The sequence below is a fragment of the Rhagoletis pomonella genome, unplaced genomic scaffold, assembly GCF_013731165.1.
Source record: "Rhagoletis pomonella isolate Grant_MI unplaced genomic scaffold, Rhpom_1.0 Rhpom_scaffold_00006, whole genome shotgun sequence".
NCBI lineage: Eukaryota > Metazoa > Arthropoda > Insecta > Diptera > Tephritidae > Rhagoletis > Rhagoletis pomonella.
The window spans coordinates 52,417,374-52,440,336 of record NW_023458560.1 but is presented as its reverse complement, the minus strand read 5'-3'; the positions used below and the strand labels follow the sequence as shown (position 1 = coordinate 52,440,336).

The 22,963-nt window shown below is 33.0% G+C and overlaps 1 protein-coding gene across 4 annotated transcripts in view; it reads right to left on the bottom strand.

The window, feature by feature from the left end:
• Nucleotides 1-22,963, bottom strand: part of LOC118740930 (dual 3',5'-cyclic-AMP and -GMP phosphodiesterase 11-like) — a 307,854-nt gene that overhangs the window by 43,557 nt on the left and 241,334 nt on the right. For 2 of the 4 annotated variants that reach the window (XM_036472687.1, XM_036472688.1), the window contains exons 2-3: nt 19,211-20,244; nt 3,140-3,491 (exon numbers count right to left, since the gene is read on the bottom strand). In XM_036472687.1, coding sequence (XP_036328580.1) covers nt 3,140-3,491; nt 19,211-19,457 — 599 coding nt within the window. In that variant the 5' untranslated portion in view covers nt 19,458-20,244. The remainder of the gene's footprint in view (nt 1-3,139; nt 3,492-19,210; nt 20,245-22,963) is intronic. The other 2 variants (XM_036472690.1, XM_036472689.1) reach the window with 1 other exon arrangement.

The window sequence follows — 22,963 nt, the reverse complement described above, 5'->3', positions numbered from 1 at the left end:
TAATGTTATGCTTACATAATTATGTAAAATTGTAGGGAAAAGATATTTATCTTATCTAAATCAATCCTCTTCTCTATGTTATCAATGTTCTTTTGAAACCACTGCACTGATTAAAAAAGTGTTTCACTTATAAAAATGATTATCCACACCATGCACACTACAAACAATATCCGAGATAAAGTATTCGATGGTGTAGTATCCCCCTAAGCAAAAGGTGCTTACTACCATTCAGTATTTCCCGGGTTCTACGAATGGCCAGCAGTTGCCAGTATAAAACAAAGTTGGGCATAGAGGGCTTTGACGACCAAAACATATTCCGTGGGAAGAGCCTTTTAAAGCTTACCATAGATTTTATGTCGCCGCAGAAGAGTTAGAGAGCATCATTGTTCTACACAAAATCTGCAAACCAACATCCAAATGCTCTGCACGAAGGCGAGACGGAGATCTTCAGAAAGTTTTTAAAAGCTTTGTCCGTGGACTGTGTGTTGATGTTCGTCGGTTAGTAAAGCTCGACATCAAAAATCAGCAATCAGGTCAGACAGTCACTCGATTTTGCAGTCAACTTTCACTACTAGACACGCAGAGTTCTATTAAACAGACTCAGAATATCGAGCAAGGGAATCACTCAATTCATTCCCTACGTATCAACGGTTAACTCTGCGGAAGTATTTAATTGGATTTCAATGAGCGCGAATACATTTTTAGTAAGTCGGAAAATGTTACCCTGCTGCAGAGTAAAAGTCGCTGCCTACAGGATTGTGCTGAGATAGGGTACAAGACGAGCAATGAGAGATCGCTTTTTGGAGTACTTAGATAAAGAGAGAGAGAGACATATTATGCGAAATAATAAGGAGGAGACAGTGGTATGGGAGTATGGCAAGCTTTGTTGACAGGAACAGACTCCCGAAAACTTAATCTCAAATTTCGGCGACAGGTGGAATATTTCGGGATCGAATGAGCTCCTGTAAGAACGGGAACCCGGATGTGATTGCTGATGCCAAGAAGTCCTTCATAGCGGCGTTAGCGTATTCGAAAACTGGTAACAAGGCTGTCGAAGTTTCAATCGGTCTGCTATTCATTTATGAAAATACGATGTGTTAAAGAAAGCGATTACTTCAATACTCGTATTACTATTGATATTTAACTGTGTATTTAACTATTCGGTTTAAAACATAAATGTACCCGGTCAAAAATTCTCTAGTTAAAACATAATTTCGTCTAGAGACTGCCTAGATTTCCGTAACTGTGATTTTCTCGATGGTGCCAAATCAGATTCTGGTATGGGAATACCTTATACTGATAATCTATTCCGGCGTTTACAGGACATTTCTGGCTAAGATAGTAAAAAATCTTCCGTAAGGCAAATGAAAGACAGCTGGAAGGATAGCTCGAAAGACTTATGTTGTTATAGCTAAAAGTCTTGGAAAAAACTATCTCATTCATTACTCGTGGTGAAAAGCTATTTTGAGAGAAAGTACTTGTATGTATAGCAGTTAGGTCGCGTCGATCCAACAGTAGCAGTGGCCAAGTGATCAAATCACAGGTGTCCCATTCGAAAGATCCGAGTTCGAATCCTCGGGCAACGGAATTTTTATATTTTTTTTAACCGACTTCACAAAAAGGAAAGGTGATCAATTCGGCGGAATATTTTATTTATTTTTTTTATGTATATTACCGCATAACTTTGTATCACGTTAACCGATTTCTATAATTCTTTTTTTAAAGGAAAGTTGGTACCTCAGAGGTGGTCCCATACTAATTTGGTTCAGATTCGATCATTGAATTATGAAGAAATTAACAGTACTCTTAAATTTTTATATGAGAATTGAAGTCGGTTTTGTTATTTGCTTAAAAATTATTTTTTTTTTATTTAATGGTCTTTTAATTTTAAGATTTTATTGTTTTAAAACGAAAATTGTATATCTTTTTTTTTAACTTAATTTTTAGAAACTGATTTTACGTATTTTTTTTCTTGCTTAATTTATATATCATGATTTCAAAAGGAATATTTTTTTTATTGATTTAGTTTTTAGGAACTTATTATTTTTTCTTTTTTAAATTAATTTGTTTTGTTTTCTTTTTTAAGCTTATTCTCTGTAGGTGTTGAATATTATTGCTAAGAAAAGAAAAAAAATATTTTTTTTTATTTTTGGAAATTTATTTTTTATTTTTTTATTGGTTTTTGATAAAATATAAACGGCAACTCTATTATTCATTCTCCAATTTTCCCGCATAAAGTTTTTCTATTCTCCCATTAAACATTTCTGTTATACGTACTATGTAGTAGCTTAAAATTTTCTTCTTACTTGGAATAAAGCGATTATTGCCTAAAGACGTGTGCTGCTTATTTTAAAATATCCCTGCAGTTTTTCTTTTGTTAAATACATTTTAAGTTTTAGATTTTGTTGCTTTAAAAAGGAATTTTTATTTATTTTTTGTCTTTTTTTAGTTTCATTCAATTTTTAAAAATAGTCTTATTTATGTATATCTGCTTTACTTTCAGTTTATTTTAATGGGAATTCTCTGATTAGTGATTCGACAGTTCATTAGCCAGAAGCGCTCCAGAATCACTGGGTAATTTTCCTTGTCGGGCGCTAGACGGAAGAAAGCAAGCCTGTCCAAAATCGAAAATTATTTCCGACCGGGCATCTACATACAATTTTTTTATTGGCATTTTATTTTTGATTTTGTGTAGCAACTACGGTTTCCAAGAAAATAAGATAGAGATTAAAGTGTGTATAGCAACAAGCATACATATTGTGCAGCTACTGATGAAAATTATGAACAAATTAACCGTTTTGGTCTACAAATACAAATACAACACTGTTGTTTAGCACTTATATATGTCAATGCTTCATATATGTATATTATGTAGGTATGTAGGATGTATGTATATAACTTCCTGCCAAGCCAGCAATAACTTTTGCAACATTAAGGCAATTAGCAGGATTTCGTAGAGCAAGGTCAAAATAAAAGCACCCAGTAACAGAAGCTTTCCTTCGAAAAGCTGCAACTGCATGCATCCATTTTACCCTTCGGCAACAACTCTAAGCCACGTATGAGCAGTTAAAACATTATTTGCTGTGATTTATTAAGTTTTGAGCTTTATATTTTAAGTATTTATATTTCCGTTGCTTACCTTATAAAATAATCCTGTATAAATTCTTGATTCTCATCCATCCACGCTTCCATGCGCGCTTGTTCGGCATCGTAGCCCTTCTGTGTCGTATGTTGCATGGTGTGTAGGTTTTGTTGTTGCTGTTGCTGATGCTGAAGCGGAAGCTGATGCTGGTATTGATGTGGCGTAGGTTGCAGCTGCAGGGGGACACCGGTACGTGGACTTAACGCATTAGCGCTATCCAATGTTACGCACCCTGTGCCCCCCTGCTCCGCCGCAGGCATTCTGCCGGTAAGATTCTGATGATGATGGTAGGTGTGTGTTTGTGTTTGACACTGCGCGCTTGGCTCTTCAATGCTTCGCAGCTGCAGGCCTGTAAAGAGAGTGAAAAGGTGGAGGCAAAATATTAATTAATTGTTATTGAAGTTACAAGTGAAGGTGAAATAGCTTAAGATAAAGAAAGAAACAAATGCTAATGGTCCAAGATGCGACAAAGGCACGACCTTCACCCATCTGTTTAATGGATGAAATATTTTTTCTATGAAATTTAACGTGTTAATAAATATTTTGCGAGTGGGTTGGCTGAAAAAATCCTGGCCAGGATATTTTTAATTAAGTATTAAAAAATTATTTTTTTTTTTTTTAATTTTGTACTCATTTGTTTAATGAACAAATTATATACCAACCGAAAGTATTAGGCCTATAGAATGTGAAAACGTTGGGTTGTCTATTTTTTTCCTGGCCTACCTATCGGGTTGGCAGGTATGAACAGATAGGTATTATTAGTAATTTTCACTCATCTGTTTAACAGATTCTATAGGCTTTATGCTTTCGATTGGTATATATGTAATTGTTTATTGAACAAATGAGTGCAAAATTAAAAAAAAATATATATATAATAATTTTTGAATATTTAATTAAAAATATCCTGGCCAGGATTTTATCAGCCAACCCACTCGCGAAATATTTCCTAAGACTTTAAATTTCATACAAAGTAAATTTCATCCATTAAACAGATGGGTGAAGGTTGTGCCTTTGTCGGATCTCCTATTATAAACTTAGCAAACATATTCCAGTATCTATAATGTAACAGGCGGCAAAATTCGCTATTAAGGTATCATTTTAATTCATGAAACGTGTCAAAGATTAATTCGGCATACATATCTATAGACGATTACTTTGGCTACCTTTGCTTAAGCTTAAGAAATCTTTGTTTATGCATAATCATTAGGGTGGGTCAATTTTTTTATTTTTTTTTGATTATGCATAGGAGGACTCTACGTGTAATTCTAAGCAAATTTGCCGAAGGAACCATGGGCCTAAAATTAATTTGGAGTTTGCCGAATTGCGAAAATAGGTTTCGAAGAAAATGTGAATTCGCACTGTTGCGCCCTCTTGTGGACGCTTTAAGAGAAAGATAAGTCCAGAAAAGGATTCCTCATACCAAGAAAAAACTACTTATAGGATATTTTTTATACAAAATTTAAGCATTTCTTTACGGACCTACAGCAAAATGCTAAGAAACCAAGTTTCGCAATTTGGCAAATTCCAAATTGATTTTAGACCATGGTTTCTACGGTAAATTTGCTTAGAATTACACGTAGAATCCGTCTGTGCTATACTCGCCCAGTCGAAAAAATCTCCCATACAAATTGACCCTCCCTAATAATAATACATACATAATTTCCGCACAGACAAGCTATGGTGTTTGACATGGGAGCGAAACACATTTATGTATGCGTTCTTGTTGCTGATCAAGCAATAAGCGTAAATACAGCTAATTGTAAATATAAAGCAAACCTGCATACAAAAAAGGCTACGGAAATAAATATAAACAATTTAAGGATGCAAAGTTTTAGATTAATTCTTTAGTATACAGAAATTCTATGAATTGTTTAGTAAACAGAATAAATAAGTATTGTTACACTTGATCCCTTAGCCGAACATTACACTCTCTAAACAATAAACAGTTAAACAGTTTCGTGTCTCAAAGTTTATTTTCGTCTCGTGGGACTGAAAAAATACTAAGAAATTAAACCAAAATGTAAATACTGCAGAAATGTGAGTAAGCTCTTAACAAAAAGCAAACTTGTGATCGATTTCCACTGGGTATAAAATGATAAAAAAAAATTAATATTGGGGGTCTTTATTACAGCACCAGAAGCCAAAATCAACAGTTTTTAGAATTTTTGTTTGTCTGTCTGTATGTTTGTACGCGCATCACTCGAAAACTAATGCATGGAATTGAGATCAGTTTTCATCGATGCATTGTCAGAGGTCTAACTTGAAATATAGAGGGAGAAAAAATTAGAGAGTTGCCAACTGTTTAAAAATTGAAGTTTAAGCTAATTGATTAGACAAAGTAAATACTGCAATATGGCCGTCAAAAGAAAGAGGTTTTAGAAGGCTTGCAGCCTAAAATATTTTTGTGGAAGGTTGCTACCTGTTTGAAAATTTCAATTTAATTTAATTGGTAATATAATTTAAAATTACCAATATGGGTATCAAGCTGAAGAGGTTTAGGAAGTATTACTGCAAAAAAAGTTTTGAGGAGGGTTGCCACCTGTTTGAAAATTTTGATTCAATTAAATTTATAAAATAAGTGAAATATTACAATACTTTTATTAAACAACACAAAAATAGTCAATAAAAATGAAAGACTTCCCTCGCACCCAAGCTTATGCGCTTGGTATTTGTGCGCTGTCGTCGAGGTCTGTGTATATACATACACAAAGAATACTGAGTAAGACTAATGAATGGTGTACTTTGCAGGTGCTTGCTGGCAAGTAGCGTTGCCACTTTGGTAATTTTTAACGAAAATTGGTCATTTTTTTCTTTCTTTATCAAATTTGATAATTTGGTTATTTGTATCGACATATGTATGTATGCATGTGTATACGTGTGTGTATTGGCTATAACTGGACAAATGTCGATTTTGAAGTCCTCCAAAGCTTGAGGTATATTCCCATATTCATAAAAACGTCCAATGGTGCCAAGTAGCGGTCAAATGACATTCCATCTACGGGAAATTATGCGCCTGATAATCCACTGTTGCAATGAACTGCATCATGGCACTGTCAATGATAAGATGCCTACAATTGCTTTGTGGCATGAGCCTTACATGGATGGAGATGTATATGCAAATGCAAGATATATTATTATGATCAATAGGGCAATTGACCAATTTGCCTTTTTGGCCACACATAGGTTTGAAAGCTTCAGAAAGACTTTCTGGTGTTGTGGCTTTCAGCGATAACGCAGATACTTATAACAAGTAATTTTTAAGCAAAAAACAAAACCGACTTTAGTTCTCATATAACAAAAAAAAATATATATAAATTTCACGATCTAATGATCTAAACCAAATTAGTAGGGGACCACCTCTGAGCCACTACCTTTCCGATGCAAAAAGAAGAATTATCGAAATCGGTTGACGTGATCCAAAGTTATGCGGTAACATACATTCAAAAAAAAAATAATAATATTCCGACGAACTGATAACCTCCTCCTTTATTGGAAGTCGGTTAAAAATTATAGCTGAATGGAGCGCTAATTGCCTGACAAGCTTGGTGTCTTCGGTTACATATACAGACATACATACATAGCTCTCGATGGGGGTACCTAACTGTCATTGTGTAATATTTAATGACAGTTTACACTGACCTTAATCGAGTCTTGGTCTTTATTGGCTTAATTTTGAACGGTACACGATAACACCGGCGATCTTATAATGATCGTCGACTGACCTTTGCAGTTTTAGTAAGTATTTAAAAATTAGTATAGTTACGGTTACAAAATGACCTTTTGGCAACATAAGGGTTAAATACGGACACTTTCGAATTACTGCAAATTTTAACAATTCACAACACCCAATTTTACTAAAAGTAAAATGCAATTTTCTAATCTTCCTAATTCTTGCATGAATTGCCTTAACTTTTCGCAGGACAAGCAAATTTTTTCTCTAGATAAGCACAAAATTTGCTGACCCTTAAAAACAATGACACCAAAAAAGGTAGCCATAAAAGACTTGCAAGAATGAAAATCATGGATGCATGTGAGAATGTTCGAGCTTACAAACTCTTGTATGTTGGTTTAAATTTAACGCTTGCAGCCATTAGAGTATCCCCAAAGACCTGCATATATTTTCCACGCTATCCACACACACACACACACACATTCACTCTGTTGGGTAGAAAAGTAGCAAACTCGACAAAAAAAACTACTCATTTGTGCGCCACAAAAAATCGTTGGCATTTATTTAAACCCCACTCCGCCCTCGTGCTGCGCTGCTACAGTTCACTCGGCAAAGTGCAATTTGAGTGCATAAAGGATTAAATTAAATTTGTACCAACGGAGTGACTGGCAGTGTAATTTGTTTGGGTGCGGCACAAATGGGATTGGCAACAGCATAAGCAGCAAAGCAAAAATAAAAACGCTAACGCATGTCCCACATTGCAGTGCAGCAGCCAAAAAAGCTCGTTAAAGTCATTTGCGTCATGCCGTCGACAAATTTAAATTATGTTGCATGTTATCGCACAAAAAGTTCGCCATGTGATTTTTTTTTTTTTTTTTTTTCAAATTAAATGAATGCAAAAAGAAAGAAAAGCGAATAAGGGAAAGAAAAAACATCTCCCTTTCCAATCGTAATCAAATTAATTCACAAATGCGTCCTACATGGTGATTCTGTAATTACAAATACATGTGTACACGTACTATATGTATGTGTATATAGTGAGATATGCATGAACATATTTATGTATGTATGTATGTATTCGTGCCCATAAGAGTATCAGTCTCATTCGCATTCGCACTCGCATTTGTGTACAAAAACAAACATCCAGCGAGCCAACAAGGATATGAAATTTGTATGCATTGGTGTAGAAAATTCCTTTGGCAGTGATTTGTATGCATTGTATTTGACTTTAACACCGCAGTTACCAACACAGACACATTTACATTTGTACGAATGCATTTGTAAACTTGGCAGGTTTGCCGACATATTTCAAAAGTGAAATGCAAATCTTTAGGAATGTGTATGCGAGCTGGCAAAATCAATGTTTTTTTTTTGTAAGGAATATAACCAATAAAAGTTTGTATATAATCAGGTAAAGAGTTTAATTTAACAAGAACGATTTTTGACATTTTCAATTTATTTTCAGCGTTCTTGAACCGAATTCTGAAATAGGGTGTTTTACAATAGAATTTTGAAATAGTGCGTTCTTCAATCAAATTCTGAACTAGGGCGTTCTTGAAGAAGTAAAACTTAGTCTAAATCTTAACTTTACTCTTAATCCTAATTTTATTTTTTTTTATCTTAATGGCAGTCCCAATGTCAACTTTAACCTAAGTCTTATCCTTAATTAACTTCAAATTTATTTTAATTTCTTAGTTAACTTTACCCGTATGAAAATTTCAAACCTTTAAACACATTTTTAGCGGTCGCTACAAGGGTTTGAAAAATTCTGATTTTTTTTTTATCGCAAAAATTTTACAAAATTTTGACCTAAAATCTGATAAATTTGACGTATTTTTGAAACTACAGTGGCGGTCAAACATGGATGAATGGTGTTTGGTTTTTAATATTTACAATGTTTTTCAAGCTATAATTTTTTTTTATATATATTTTTGTAAAAACATGGTTCATGCTTTAACAAAAATTATATAAATCACACTTTCAAAATTTATACAGAACTTAAAAGAACTCCACAAATTTTTATCCAAATTTAGAGTTTTTTACCAGAAATTTTTTGGGTATGCAGTTAACAAGCTTATAAAATTCTAGTAAAATGAGTGCAAGTTTTCGGCTTTAAAATCGCATTGATTTTTAATAATTTTATTTTTGCCGACGGATTTTGCGGGTTTTTTTTTATATAAATAGCGAAATTTAGTAAACCTGGAGTTGACTTTTTAATTGTTTTTGCAAACGGTCTTGCGCATATTCTGCCACAAGAAATTCATGTTTATATGGAAAAAGTGCAAAACGTTGTCAACAAAAAAAAAAACTTTTTTTTAATTAATGCGATTTTTTAGCCGCTCAAAACGTGCACTTATTTTTCTATAATTTTATAAACATGTTAACTGCATACCCAAAAAATTTATAAAAATTCTGGTTAAAAAGCTCGAAATTTAGATAATAATTTGTGGAATTTTTCTAAATTCTACAAAAATTTTAAAGTGTGATTTATATAGTTTTTGTCAAAGCATATTCTTTTTAATTTAAAATTTAGCTTCAAAAACATTGTAAATATTAAAAACGAAACACCATTCATTTTTCACCGCCACTGTAGTTCACATAATTTTTTTGCGATTTAAAACAAAAATCGAATTTTTCAAACTTAGATAGCGACCCATATTTTTTAAGTTTTTAAATTCATCTTTGTCTACTCCTTTATCTCAATCAAAAAAATTTTTTCGGAATTTTTCCAGCTTCCTTCAACTTTATCAAAACGTCGAGCTGAGCCAATTTAGCCATATCCCTTTCTCTGTCTGTCTGTCTTTGGGAAATTATATTGACAACTAACGGCAATACGCAACTACACAATAGAGTAGTATATAAATGGTTACATGGATATTTCTATTCAGAAAAACTCTTTACTGGTTTAATGAAGAAGAAAAATAATCCCTTCTATCCACCCTGCTCAAATGCCTCACGTCAAGAAGGGTGTCTCATATTTTTGGAATCGATTTCTTCCTGAACATCTTAGGCACAGTTTCGATAAATAGTTCTTTCGGATTTGCCAAAATATCGGTTTAACTTTTGATATAGGTCAACCTAGGATTTATTGTGGTACTCGAATGTATGTATGTATCTTGAGAATTCAGGATTAAGACATCCCTTAAGGGCTACAAAAAATCGATTAGCTCGCATTGTTTCTTGTTCTACTATACCCAACTACTGAACTAAGTAACTGAAAAAATAAAAAAACATTTAGAAATAGATCTCGAAAAACACCATGTGCCTATGTTTCCACTGGTGAACACATAAAAAAGAGCAGATATCTAGACGCAAGAACGCCTGCTGAAGAGATACTACATTGTTGAGCTCCCTGAGGATGAGTGCGCCTTTAACACTAACACTGAGCCTGGTCTTATACATTTTCAAATCTTTACTGATGGATTCAATACTGGCACAGTCTCGGCTAAATTATGTTGGAAAACATAACGAGTGAGGCATCTGACCCTTAGGGAGATATTATTTGATCTGCAATCAGTTATACCACTCTCACTTTTGGCTATCGAAGCCATCCACAGATATTGGGTGTATATTTCGCTCCGAAATAATTGTAAGACTTCTAGGTGTTTGCTTTATTGCTGGGTTTTTTTTTTTAATTTCACTAAGCTAATGGGACTGCTGAAAGCTTGTTTAATTGGCTGACTAGTCATTTCTCGTGGGACAAACACCTGTCTTTGATCGGCCAACATAACAATTCCATTTGATCTTCTTGTCTGGGACTGGATAAAACGCAGCTGCTTGCAATTTTTCATCAAATAAGATTTGGTTTTCGTAGGACTCGCTTTTTTTTCGTTCTTCTCTCTTTTAATTGGACACCTTTGTAAATCCTATCTTTTAAAGTACGCATAACGAGAAAAATTTGCAAAAAGTACCGTTATCCCAAATATTTGCTTACCAAAGATCAGTTTGTTCTTTTTGTATGAAACTGTAATAAAATTCGCGCTAATAGCTCTGTTAGGAAAAATCTTTTGCACACGAAAATTGAATGAATTCTTTTGACGCCAAAAATGCAGTGCGTGCTATTGCAGTTTTTTTTTTATAGCTGGCGATATGCGTTATAAACGCATACATTTGTAAGTGCGAGAGTGTCATCCACACACACACACTCGAAAGTATAAAAAAGCATGAAAAATATTTTTTCGCGCTCATCTATGCAAGTTATTTTGTTGCTGCCCACATTTTCCCGCCATGCATGCGCTAAAATATGCGTCAGCGTATATCCTATTCCTGCGGATGTTTTTTTTTTTCTTCAGTTCCTAGCCAAGTTATGAACGCCTGTGGCGCCCATTCTATCGCATCCCTGCGGTTTTTATGAGGTTGCACATTTCTTTATCGTGCTGTTTTTATAGCAATGCTGTTTTTTTTTTTTTTTTTAATTTTACTAACTGTTCTGTGCGCAGTTATTTTGTGTACTTTGCATTTTAAAACACACACTTTATGTATGTATGTATGTATGTATACTGGTATCGCAGCTTGCACATTTTAAGTGCTTGATTTTATTTTCATTTCAATTATTTTCCTTCTCTTCGCATTTCATATATTTCTTGTCAAACAAATATCATTTTTTATGTGCGAATCGTAGATGCTTTTAAAGCGGAAAGTATGTAGATATGTATGTAGTCCACCCAGTAAAAGGCAACAGAAAACGTGTATAGCAAAGTGCACTTAGCATTGTTGACAGTAGATTTTAGTTCTTTAGCTTGAAAAGTCAACAATTATGGCAACTGCACGGGCGGTGCAAATGTGCTGAAGGCGCCAATGGATATCCAATTTGCGAGAGCAAAAGTTATTCGCGAAAATTGAGACTTTGTGAATAACTTTTTTGCTGGCTTCTCGTATGGAGATGTGATGATTTTTTATATCTGAATAAAATTTAGTTTCATTTAATAATATGAATATATTTACTCTTTAGTTAATTGTCTTAAAAAGTAGCTTTTTCTGATTGGCTTGTATGTTGTGCAAATTTTTACAGATTTTTTCTCCAGACCACAACAATTTCTAATCTAAGACAGAAAAGTGCCAAGAAATGCTGTCCAAAGTGGGGAGTATTTTTAACGCTATTATGGGTTTTCATAGTAGATGAAGGTGCCAGTCTCCCGAGGCAGACGAATTCTTGTCTCGTCCACGTCAGATGATTGTGTTCTCCTAAAACGGCATTCGCAGATCGGGAGCTGGTGTAAGTTGAGTTTATAGACTGACGCTACGCTGTCCGGTCCAGTGATTGTTTTATGAAGCTCTGCACAAATTTCCGTAAGTTCGTGTAGATGGCTTCCCATACGTTCCTAGGCGAAGGCACTGCAGCAAGAAGTTGTCTGTTCGGGTGCCGCCGTCTGCAGCACACTACTAGCAACCGCTTGCATAGCACAGTGTTATGCTCCTTGACGGGAAGCATTTGGGCCTCATCATGCAGTTGGTGTTGTGGTGACATCAGAAGGAATCCCCTGGCGGTCCGGAGTGTCGTGTTTTGGCAGGTCTGTAGCTTCAGAGGAAAGAGTGTAAATTAACTTTGTGGGCCTATGTCAGCAGAGATACACCATTAATAACAAATTAGAGAAATGTTTCACAAATAGAGTCACCTGAAATATAGAGCGACCAAAATACCAGAAATATCGCCATAGGTTTTGTAGAAAATCGCATGCGGCATAGGCTATAGGTATCAAAATTTAATTAGAAAAGAATAATTGGGGTGGCAACCGAAGAGGACGTAGCATGACGTAACGAAAATAAAACTACTCCAATGGTAAATAGATTAGAGTTAAATCGATCGAGGTAGCCCTCAGCAAAACTCCGAAACTTATGTGTAAAAATTTTAATATACTGGCTTCTTGTTAAAATTCTCGAGGAAAAGCGTTGACAGGCGCATGAAGTGTTGCGAGCAGGGAGCAAGAGCAATATTGGATAACTTTCTATGCAATGGCATTGCAGCTTTTGGATGTTACTCATACGCCCTGTCACTAGCTCAGTTTTCATAAACTGTTTCGCTGTCCAAAGTCAGCTTTAAGCTCTTTTCAGTTACTCATACGCCCTGTCATCACCCCAGTTTTCTCTACAAAGTATGCCAGATTTGTAGGTGCATTTTTGCTTTGCTTAGATCAAAAGCAAATCATAGGCATAGGGGCTTTAAAACTTAATTCCTATTAAACTTTTTAAAATGTTGTTAAACCCCTTTCACCGCATTGTCGTGCCATTGTTGAGGCTCAGAAAAATTTTAGATTGTTATGTAGAGATATGCACTCTGATCAAACAGATATATGTATTTGCATTCTACTCTTCACAACACTTCGTTAAGCCCTATAAGTTCAATCACCAGAATGTTGGAGTGGGGAGTGTATCGGCTCAATCTTTGTCAACATTAAAACCGATCTGAGTAAAGAAAGTGACAAAGATCATTTCATCAGATTCCTAGCTTATACAGATGGCCTTTCAGTGCACTTCCCACTCAGTTTCTCTTTGCAGAAGGTAATTAGAAGTCTGAAGCTCTTCGAGTTATCAGTTCAATTACTGAGGATCGATTTTTTTTCTGTTTCAAATGTGGTAATCGCAATGCATATCGATGGTCCTCTGCGATAACGGCACAACCCAAAATTTCATGCTTTTGAGTTATATGTCAGATTTGGATTATAAATAACCGTATTTTTCTGTAGCAAATCAACATAGGCTTAGTTGACACCAATCCGGCAGAATCGCAGTTTTGCCATTTGTCACAAAACCGAAGTAGCCAACTTTTAAAAATTTTTAATTTTTAGTTGTGTCGTTATTGCAGAGGACTAGGGATGCCAATCCCGGGATCCACGTGTTCCGGTGTTTTGGACGTCGCACAGTGCCGCGACTCCATACAAATGATGGACAAAAATAGAAGGAGTGGTCAGAATTGGCTGAAACTTCACACCTAGAAGTATTATGCCCCTCTAATTTCAAAAATGAAATCGGTTTTTCTGTACCGGTTACTCATTTCGAGAAAACCGAGTTTTTCTTGCATTTTTATATGAAAATAGTCATTGTGGACATGTGTTGATATAAGTGGAAGGAGGCATCAGAATGGGCTGAAACTTTACACCTGAAAGGACTATATCACGGCAATTTAAGAAAAAAAAAAACGTTTTTCAGCATCTGTTACCATTTAATTAAAAATTTTTTTTTTTTACAATTTTATAAAAAGGTAAAATAACTCATAATCATCGTAGACATATGTTTATAAAAACCGAAATAGTATTCAGAACTTGTTGAAACTTTACACCTAAAAGGACTAACCCATGCTTATTTCAAAAATGGAATCGATTTTTCGGTACCGGGTACCCATTAAAAAAAAAAGATTTTTTTTTACATTACTATATGAAAGACAAATAAGGCATAATCATTGCTGATTGTGGTGTTTACGAAAACAGGAAGGAGTCGTCAGAATTTATTGAAACTTTACATCTGAAGTGTCTATATTACTCTAATTTTAAGAAAGTAATCGGTTTTTTTGTAACGGGTACCCATTAAAAAAACACCGAGTTTTTGCACATGATTATTTAAAAATGAAATATGGCATATCATTGTTGCTAAGTGTTCAGAAAAATAGTCTTAATAGTCAAAATTCGTCTAAACTTTACTTCCTAAATGAATACATTATGGTAATTTGAAAAATTAAGTCGGTTTTCCTTACATGTTAACCTTTAGAAAAAAAAATTCTTTTGATTTCATTTAAAATAAAGCATAATCACTGTTAAGTAAGTAAGTAATAATAGCTGTTATATGGTAATAACATATAATATGTTAATAAAAACCGAACTAGTTGTTATAATCACTCAGTTTCAGAGTCCTCAGAAGAGGAGGAAGTGATCACTGATTCAAATGATTCCATGCTTTTGTCTGCTTCGTCACTTTCAACACTGTATTTATTAAAGCTGAGATCAGAACCCTTTAAATATTTGTTTCTCTGTTTTATATTTCTTTTAAATGCAACTAATGGATCTGACGATAATATCAAACGAGTCATTAAATCCGTATTGCTTTGTACTCTTCCAGTTTTTCGAGAACGATTAAGCCGATATTTTCTTATGTTTTTGTGTGAACATTCTAAGGCTTCTTCTGATAATGAACCTGATAAAATAGGTGGAAATACAGAATAAGAAAATAAATGAAAACATAGCTTTAAAATCATTACCTATTGGTAAATCAAAGTATTTAATTACATCACGTCCACGTACTAAAACTTTATGCACTGAACTTGGCATGTTATACCAACCATAATTTCTAAGGTATAACTCTCTTGTTTCGTTCAACAAAACACTAAACTCTTGGGTTTTTATTTGTTTTCCACAAGAGAGGACTCTTAGCACCAGAGAAAAATTCATGAAATTTTAAACTCGCGTTGAGCTACATTTTCCACTAATAGTAAAACGTTGAAATTTTTGCACAGGTAATGCAATTAGTTAGGTGAACAAAATTATAAAAAGACTCAATCAAAAAAAAAAAAATATATAAAAAAATTGGACCTCCATGATGTGCATACATTTGTACTATCATTTTCGCAAGCTGTTTGCTGCTTAAGCAAAATAGTACTCTTTATGCAGATGAAGAGTAATAGGTATGTTATTTATTTTTATTTGCTTTTTGTTCGCCTTTCGTCTAATCATTGGTTAACATATTATTTGTAAACTGGTGTCATTGCTCTATATATATATATATATATGTATATATATATATATGTAAATCTTCGTATACCTTTGTTTTTGGCTCCCATACCGTGATGCATATTTAAGTATTTTAATTAGCTGATAATTTGTTTCATTTCAAAGCCCCCTGTACCTCTTAATTTTTTTTTTTTGGCAGTTTTAGCTTTAATTCAATACCTTATTTTTGAAAAGCGAACCAAAAATTTAGATCTTAGGGCATTCAGAAAAAGTATTGTAAATATAGATCAGCTAAAATAATACCAAAAAAAAGGCATTTAGTCACTTTTTCAAAATTGAAAATTTTCAAATATTGGAAAAAGTTGGAAGAGATTTCGATTGTTTCTGTTAGTAGAAGGTCCAAACTACCATAACCAAAAAAAAAATTTCACGAACTTTCAAGATGTTTTTTTTTTTTTGTCTCCAAAGTTTACCAATTTTCGGATTTTGGTATGTTTAATCATATATTTATTTATTAATAAAAAAAAAATATTTGTATAAATTTTTTTTCCATGAACCATACATTTCTTGGTTTGTCGCATATATCTTTATCAAAGTGCAAAAGTTGATCTTGCTAGGAATAAAAATGTATTTTTAACAAATTTTTAACTGCGACCACTTTTATGTGCGAATCGCCGAAATGAAATGGTATGTAGAAAATAGGTGTACTTTGAGGGGGTGTGTGGGGCTGAAAGTTGTTTTTATCACAAAATAACTTATGAACTTCTCTTAGTTGGAGATTTAGCTGTAACTTGACATCAAAACATCTAAGTTTCAAGACAGACGATTTTTGTATTTTTGTCCACCTTCGCGGCACTGTGCGTCGTGTTGATTTGCTTGCATCATTCCCGGGATACCGAAAAATTTGAAATATCTAATTGACAGTACGAGCTTGTTTAAGAATTTGAATTATGATTTTAGTAAAATTCCGTTTTGACTACAATTAACAAAAAGCTTAAAACTGTACTTTTAAAATTGCAGCCTGAGCCTTTTTTGAAGAAGATTTAAATGAATATACTCATAGCGCCGCTAATGTAAATGAAACAGAAAGTTGTAGTACAAATATTTTGTAATGTAATTTTCAAATGGCTTTTGACTACCTTTTGACAGTTCAGCCTAAAAGTGTTGAGGCCGAAAGATGTTTATCATCAGCAGGTTTTTGTATGTAATAACTTCAGGTCAAGATTAGAAGACTCCGCTTTGAATGCTTTGCTGCTCTAATGTAAACATTTTAAGTGCAATAATAAACCGGCAAAAAAGGGTGTGTGCTTTTAACTAGACCCACCTACCAACATGTATTTCAACCCGCTTAATCCGAATCTGAGATCCGTTTGACTCATACACCATCAAAATGTTGAGCAAAGTAAATTGCGAAAAAAAAAAAAATTTTGGGTATGCAGTAGCGTGGGCCGAAAATCCGCTTTTTTGTGCTTCTATTTCTAATAGCAAAAGTATGTTTCATTATGCTCTGAAAAATCCCAGCGAAAGATGAAAAATTTTGGTCAATATCTTAGGCTCGCCCAAGTCCATTAAAGTTAAATGTGTTCAAAAAAATGTCTTAGCTTACGTCGATCGTAAATTTAATGCTCTACAAAAAAGGTTATGATACCAAGTTATGTAGGACTAATACTTTCAGAGATAATTGTAATTTTAGTAAAAAAAAATTTGTTAATTAATATATGTATTAATTTTAAATTTATTTAATTTCTTTTTAATTTTCTTTTATTTTTCTAAAAATTCCGATTAAAATGTACAAAATTTAGATAAGAATTTTTCTACATCCTGTATGAAGTTTGAAAGTTTTACTTATGTGGTTTTGATTAAAGCAGAAACTATAATTTTATAAAAAAAAAATAACAGAAAAAATTTGAACTTGAAAAACATTGCAAATATTTGACAAATACCACCATGCACTCACTTTTGATCGCCAATGTATGCGTTCCCCAATCACATGGTTTTTTTAATACAATTTAAAAAATTTATTACTTTAAGATTTGTTTGTATTAATAAATATGTGAGTTTTACAATCAATTTATCGTAAATTTTAAATCGTTTTATTTCATGGTATGTTTAATTGCTTTCAGTTATTGAATTTTTACTCATATTCATAAAAGTTATGTCTCAAAGTGAATCTCAGGATAAATCCCAAGATCCCGGGATTACTTAAAAAAAAATAACCCGAAATCCCGGAATCACAATTTTACGCATATTTTTGCATCCCTACAGAGGACCATAGATACGGTGACCATAAATATATTTTGAAAGTGCAGGACAATTTTTAAAAAAATTTACCTACATATAACAGCGTAGTATAAAAATAACAAAAATATACTACATATATACATTCCTCGTCATTTGAATAGCGCACCATTTTTTGTTTTTCTACAATACAAAGTATGGAAGAAAATGCGCAGCACCGTCAAAAAAAAATTGTCTCCCCTGTTTATTTTTTTTTTTAATTTTCAAAATTTTTAAAAATGGGCTGTAGACGTAAATATGCTATATTTTTATAAAAAGTTAATGTATATTAAACAAACAAAAGGGAAACTGTACCTACTAAGTATTAAAAGGATGCGCTATTCAAATAACGAAGAGTGTATATTTCTTAATTATTAATCCAATTTTAAACTTTAAACATGAATCACATTTGCTTCATTGGTATTAATCTTTTAGTAATTTTAGTAAATTTTTTAGGCAAACTGGTCGTTGGGTCGTTGAACACGAAAAAAATACCCCATGGTTTCAAAGAAGTGTTTTCGAGATTTGTTCGAAAAACATATTTTTAGTACTTTTTCAGTTATTCCTCAATATCTCATGAAACGACCAGCAGTTCGAAAGGTATTGATGGGCTCTTTGCAAAAATATATATTTTTTGTGCAGATTGTGTTCCGTAACATCTTCATTTCTCATCAGATTTTCATTTACTGTAAAACGAAAATGATTGAAATTTCAATTTTTCGATTTTGGTCGCTTGTAACACTAATAATTTTCATCGAAATCGGCAAAGTAATATATTTTTGTATAAGGACTGTAGGTAGCTTATATTGATTGGATAATTTTTTCATGAGATATTGATGAATAGGTTCGAAATGTACCAAAAACACGTTTTTTGAAAATATTACGAAAACGCTTGTTCGAAAGGAAAATTTGCTTGGAAAATTTTTTTTTCTTAAGCGATTACCACAAAATTTGTAGAACAGTGTCATCGATATATTTGATGCTGGTCTTCAATTTCTCGTCATCCATTGTCCATAACCGTACAATATTTAGAACGCATTAACTAGTTGAACCTTCAAAAGCAGCTTACCCTTATGTAGTTATCAATTAGTTATCGACACTGCTTTTATTTCGATTAGGAAAAGCGAATTTTAAAATATCGAAGAAAATGCGGGACAAAGGCAGGACATGTGGAAAAAACCAGTACATATTGGGGGTTTTCTGTTTTGAAAAACTACGCAGGACAGACCTTTAAATAACAGTACGGTCCTGCAAAAAACAGAACGGATGGTCACCGTAACCATAGATATCTCTAAAGTTGCTCATACGACCCGCCGTCCCTGCCTTTCTGCAAAAGTTTTCAATATGAGAAATCCTAAAGTTAATTATGCATCTCCTATTTGTTTGTTTAACGCTCCTAACAATCGTCTGCTTGTTTTACGTATATCCTCCGCCTACCCTTTTTATCCCCTTCTCCCTTCTCACCTGACACCGGCGTACTAGTCGCCGTACTCGTTGCAATCTGTTCTGCCGCTGCTGCTGCTGCTGCAGCCGTTGTTGTTGTATCGGCCGTTGTTGCTGCTGCCTCTGATGCCACCTCTGCTTGCGCCACTGCTGCTGCTTCTTCAGTTGCGGCTGTTGTTGCTTGCGTCGTTGTTGTTGTATTCTTATTAGACTTATTCTTTTTGTAGCGACATCCACGAAATCGGCACATACTTGCAGCCTGGCCCATGGGGCCCGCCAGCAATGCGAATGTTAGTCCCTCCGTTTTAAAGAATTTAATTTTGATTTACTACCGGGCACTGTATCGACTGCGTCGTTGACCGGTGTCGCGGATTTTTGTTGTAGCCAGTAATGTGCCAGCGCTATGAAAGCCAATTTGCTATGGCACAATTGCAGCGGAGGATGTTGGTTGAGCAGCAGCAATAAGTGCTTGCGCTTGTTGTAGCGTTGATGTTGTTGTTGATTTTCTGGTTGTTGTTTTTGTGTTTGTCGTGTTTGTTTTTGTTTCCCTGCTGCTTGTTGTTGCTTAAGCGTTTTAAATGCAGCCGCGCTTATGGTTTGTTTTGTTTGCAACTTTTGTTGATTTTGCTTTTGCTGTTTCCTTGGAAATTTAATTAACAGCTGCTTTTGTGGCTGCCGTGACTGCTGATGCAGCTGTTGTTGCTGCAATGCTTTTGTTTTGATTTTTGCTTTGGATTTTAATAATATTAAAAACTCCAATTGACTTGTTGTTGTATGCACTTTCATAATAGCTTTCGTTGAATTTCGCAACTCACTGACTCAACTACCACTCGTCGTTTTAATTAATTCGATGAAGATTTTGTTGGTTGTTGGTTTTGTTTATTTAATGTTTTTTGCTGGATTTTTGTTGTCGTTTTTGTGAGCTTTTAGATCTTTTTTTTCAAGTAAATTGAGCTGAATTTTAACTAAGCGGTAATGTTCAATTCAAAATTCACTCTCATTCCTTAAATCTTGGAAAATTTTCACATCGCCAAGATATTTTAATGAAATGTTTGCTAAAAAACATTTTAAACAATTTTAGTACCTAATTTCAGAAAAATCGTTTCGAATAAAATTAAAAAAAGCACTTTCAAATTCTTTAATTTTTAAGGAAATTTTTTTATAGCGCGTTGGGTTTTATACAGTTTTTATGAGTTCACAACTTTTCACTGACAGGAATGAACTAACAATTTTCTAAAAAAAATATATATTTTTTTTATTAAAATTTTTTTTTTTTTTAGCGCGGCCTTTTATAACATCACACTTTTTCGGTGCAAGCAAAGTTAAAAAAAAAAAATCTTGAAAAAAAATCGTTGATCATTTTTTTTTATTTTTAATGGTGTTCACTCTTTTTCGGTGAAGCAAAGTTTACAAAAAAAAACTTTTTATTGGCACAATTTTTGTTTTTATTTAGCGTGACAATTTATAACATTTTTTAGAATCACACTTTTCCACTAAAGTCCAAAAAAAAAATTTAAAAGAACTTTTTTTTTAATTTTTTTTCTTTTTCTTATTTAGCGTTACAATTTATATACATTAAAAGCTCAAACTCTTTCGCTGACAGCAATGAAGTAAACAATTTCTTTTTACAATACTTTTTTATTTTTATTTAGCGTTACTTTTCATACTATTTTTATAAGTTCAAACTTTTGCGCTGAAAGCAAAAGTTCAATAAAAATTCTTAAAAAAAATGTTTTTCAGATACTTATATTTTTTTAGAGTTACCTTTTATATAATATTTATACATAAGTTCGCAATTTTCAGCAGAAACTTAAGTTCAAAAAAAATCTTTTAACATTTTTTTATTTTTCGTTAAATTAAAATTTTTCGCTGACAGCAAGGACAAAAAAACGTCTTTCAAACACAATTTTTTTTTTTGTACTTCCTTTATTTATTGCTACGTTTTATACGATATGTATAAGTTCACACTATTTTGCTGAAAATAAAGTTAAAAAAATATATTTTTTTTTTCACAAAACGTTTTTTTTATAGTATTAGTTTTATGCATATCATTTCTATAAGTTTAAGTTTTTTCGCTGACAGCAAAGAACAAAAAAAATTCTTTTAAAAATATTTTTATTTATTTTTTATTTTACGTTAGTTTTTATATCGAATTTGCAAGTTCAAACTTTTCATTTCAAATGTTTTTGTTTTTTTTATAGCTTTAATTTGTATTTACAATATTTTTATAAGTTGAAACTTCTTCGCTGGCATCATGGAACAAATCTTTTTTTTTATTTATATTTTTTTCTACTTATTTGCTTATTTTGCCATTGTGTATCATTGTCATAAGTTCACACATTCCCTGAAAGCAATGTTTAAAAAAAAACGTTTTTCCTCGTTTAGCGTTTTTTTTCTACCATTTTCAATGGTCTTCCCTTTCGCGCTAAAAGCAAAGTTAAGAAAAATTAAAAACTTATAACAGCATTTAGCGACATTTTACTTTATCGAGTTTATAATTTTTAATTCTTCATAATTTCATTCTTTCGTGTTGTGTCTCTAATAAAACTTGTCAGATGCAAATCCTCATCAAACCTATTCAATCACGCTTTTTTCTACCTTCCGTTACGGCACGCCAGCAGCAGTAGTGTCCACGGAAGTAAATACGTTAAATGTTTCTAATGCAAGCTCAGTTTTTTTCACACATTTTACTTATAGTTTTGCACGAATATATGCATGTGTGCTTGTTTGTTTGTGCGTGCAGTTGTATGCTCTACACAATTTTCACACTTCTCAACACGTGCAGGTCTTATTAATTTTATTTTATATACTAAATATATGCATTTATTTGTGTGTTTGTATACGAAACGTGTCGTATTACGCACAAGTGACAGCATACTGTTTCTATGAATATCGCCAACACAGGGAGTATGTATGCTGACGTACATACCTAGTCTACAGGTAGGTATCACGTGTATATATGTAAATATATATATAGATATATGTATAATTGTCAATTTTTATATTATATGTATTTAGGTGTTTTAACCATACGCTTAGCAAAAGTTATGAAAGCTTTTGCGTCAGCAGGATATAAAATTAAGTGCATACATATCTACATAACTTTGAGCTTAAAAACATACAACTTGTATAAGTATGTTCTTATTCTACGTACTTACATATTTGCTATTAGTAAACTAAAAATAACATTTGAATTTGTGAATATACATACATATGTAACTCAGTACATACATAACTATGAATCTATTTATTTTATTGTATTTACTATTTACATAGCTCCACAGATAATTGAAATGCTAGTTCTTTGTCTGCGACATATTAGTTTAAATTTTAGTCTAAAATTCATACAATTATATCATAGATGGGTATGTATGTACATTAGGGTGGTACTTTGTCTCTATGGAGACTCAAAAAAATAAAATAATATTTTTTTTTTTCATCTAATACCCAAAATCGATACTATCATAGTCGAAGATATCACATTCAAAATTTTGGTCTCTATTGAAGACGGTTAAGACGTCGTCATAGGGTAATCTGAATTTTGACCCCTACGCGACACGCCTTAACCGACTTCAATCGGGACCAAAATTTATATGTGTTATCTTCGACTATAGTAGCATGTATATATGATCTAAGCGAAATTTGTTACAGCGGATAATTCATATTTGCTGTAACTCACACTGAGTAAAGCAAGGATAGCAATATGAAAAATCTTAAGAAATCTGTGTGTATTTAAACAGCAAATATTGCACAAATGCATACAGATCTCTTAAG